Source organism: Malurus melanocephalus, unplaced genomic scaffold, assembly GCF_030028575.1.
Source record: "Malurus melanocephalus ecotype Western Australia unplaced genomic scaffold, MMel_1.1 scaffold_1820, whole genome shotgun sequence".
Lineage (NCBI taxonomy): Eukaryota > Metazoa > Chordata > Aves > Passeriformes > Maluridae > Malurus > Malurus melanocephalus.
Genome location: NW_026625052.1, coordinates 12,149 through 14,707, shown reverse-complemented (window position 1 = coordinate 14,707; position 2,559 = coordinate 12,149). Strand labels below are relative to the sequence as shown.

The 2,559-nt window shown below is 63.5% G+C and overlaps 1 protein-coding gene across 1 annotated transcript in view; it reads right to left on the bottom strand.

The window, feature by feature from the left end:
• Positions 1–8: 8 nt before the first annotated feature.
• The window catches only part of TAS1R3 (taste 1 receptor member 3), a 10,666-nt gene continuing 8,115 nt past the window's right edge, over positions 9–2,559 (bottom strand). The window contains exons 4-6 of the mRNA XM_057388349.1: positions 2,062–2,334; positions 1,855–1,975; positions 9–940 (exon numbers count right to left, since the gene is read on the bottom strand). Coding sequence (XP_057244332.1) covers positions 9–940; positions 1,855–1,975; positions 2,062–2,334 — 1,326 coding nt within the window. The remainder of the gene's footprint in view (positions 941–1,854; positions 1,976–2,061; positions 2,335–2,559) is intronic.

The window sequence follows — 2,559 nt, the reverse complement described above, 5'->3', positions numbered from 1 at the left end:
GACGTGCTTTATTGTCCCCTCACGGAATCCCCCGGCTCCTCCTCGCCGGGATCCCTGCAATACTCATCGGTGTTCAGCTCGGGCCGACACACCATGATGTAAGCCTTGGGCAAGAAAAAACTGCCCAGGATGGCCAACRCCGTGGCCAGCACCGTGCACATCTGCGCCACGGCCCTCAGCACCGTCCTGAGCGTGGCGAAAATCACCACGAAGAAAATCCAGACGATRAAATAGCCGAGCGTGGCGAAGGCGATGCCCCGGGCCAGGCTGTGGCGGCCGGCGGCGCCGGGCACCATGAAAGTGCACAGAAAACAAACAAAGGCCACGCAGCCGTTGTGGCCGTGAAGGAGAGCGAAAGCCGGCCAGGATTTTGTGTCACAAACCAGCAGCACCTGCCCAGGCAGGGAGGTGTAATCAGCCAGCGGTTCATCAGCGCCAAGACCGAGGTGACACCCGCACAGCACGGCCTGCACCACCAAGGACATGGCCACCATCAGCCAGGCCCGGTGGCCCGTCACCCACGGCAGGAACCGGGCGGCATGGCCGGGCAGCTCAGCCCTCAGAGCGATGGCCAGCGCCGTGGGCAGCAGGGCGGACAGGCAGGCGGCCAGCCCCAGCGCGAAGCTGAGCTGTTGGGCGGCGCAGCGGCCGCGCTCCGGCCGGCCCACGTAGAGCCCGCAGCTGAGGGTGAGCAGCAGCAGCGCCAGCAGCGCCATGAGCCCACGGCCGCCGCCCGAGGAACGCGCCAGCGGTGTGTGACGGTGCCGGATGAACAGCAGGGCCGTGCCGGAGCTCAGGGCAGCGGTCAGCGCCGCCACGGCCAGAGGGGCCACGGCCAGCGGCTCGTGCCATGAGAGGAAGCGCTCGGAGCGGTCCTGGCAGTGCGTGCTGCGAGATGGGGACCATTGGTGCTGAGGGCAYGGAGAGCAGCTGGTGCTGTCTGTGGGGAGAGAGAGGTGAGACGAGTGTGGGGAGCTGGGGACTGTGGCACCCGCTCAGGGACTGTCACACCTGCTCAGGGACTGTCACACCCGCTGTGACACCCGCCCTGGGGAGCTGGGGACTGTCACACCCCAATGAGGGACTGTCACACCCGCTGTGACACCCGCCCAGGGGAGCTGGGGACTGTCACACCTGCTGAGGGACTGTCTTGGGGAGCTGGGGACTGTGACACCTGGTGAGAGCCTGCCCTGGGGAGCTGGGGACTGTCACACCCGCTCAGGGACTGTCACATCTGGTGAGGGACCGTCCTGAGGACGTGGGGACAGTCACCCAGCCTGAGAGCCCACCTTGGGCACCTGGGGACTGTCACACCCGCTGAGAGACCGTCCTGGGGACCTGGGGACTGTCACACCTGCTGAGGGACTGTCTTGGGGACTGTCACCCAGCCTGAGAGCCCACGCTGGGGAGCTGGGGACTGTCACACCCGCTGGGACACCCGCCCTGGGGACCTGGGGACTGTCACACCCACTGAGGGACTGTAACCCCCTCTGAGTGCCCACCCTGGGGACTGTCACTCCCACTGAGGGACCGTCCTGGGCACCTGGGGACTGTCACCCGCCCTGAGAGCCAGTCCTGGGGACCTGGGGCCTGCCACCACCCACTCAGTCATCCCATCCCTCTCTCCCACACCCCAATTCCATCGCACCCCTCTCTCCAGCCCAAGCTGAACCCCAACATTTCCCCCTCTCTTCCCCTCTGATCTCACCACACCCCGGTGAAACWGCGCAGGGTGAGACGAGCAGAGAACAGCGAGGGGAACACCCGGGGGTGCTCCAGAATCACCCCAGCCCCTCATCCCCTCCCTCACACACCGAATAACCCACCAAAAGGCTCTGAGTGRCCCAACCTCACCCGTGCTGCTCCAGAAGGTGTTCTCGGGGCAGTCGGTACAGTCGTAGCAGCACAGGTTGAACCCTTTGATCCTCCGGAATTGCCCTGGTTGGCAGCGCCTGAAACACTCGGACGGCGGCTCCTGGAGAGGGGAATCAGCACCAGCCAGGCGCCTCCAGGAGAATTCCATTCCCAAAAAAACAGAACCAACAGGCTGAGCGGTTTTACCTTCTGGTCGGCGGTGTGGAAGCGGATCTGCGCCTTGTGGATGTACAGGGACTGCTCATAGTCGCCCACGGGCAGGTGGCTCAGGGWGCCGTTGCTCCAGGACCAGAAGATGAGTTTGTAGCCAGCGTTGGTGCCATGGGACTGGTCAAACCTGAAGGTCTGGCCGTTCACCTCGAACGGGAGGGTGTTCATGAAGTGCAGCAGCTGAGGGGTGAGATTAAACCAATTTGGGGACAGGAGGGTCACAGTGATAACAGTGACAACGCTGATTAGCTGAGGGAGAATGAGATTAAACCAATTTGGGGACAGGAGGGTGACAATGCTAATCAACTGAGGAGGGTGACATGGGGACAGGAGGGTGACAACGCTGCAAGGTGACATCAGCTGAGGGGGGTGACACGAGGACAGGAGGGTGACAATGCTGCAAGGTGACATCAGCTCTCCCTGACAGAGTGACATGGTGACAATCTGGCTGTGTGACATCAGCTGTCCCTGACA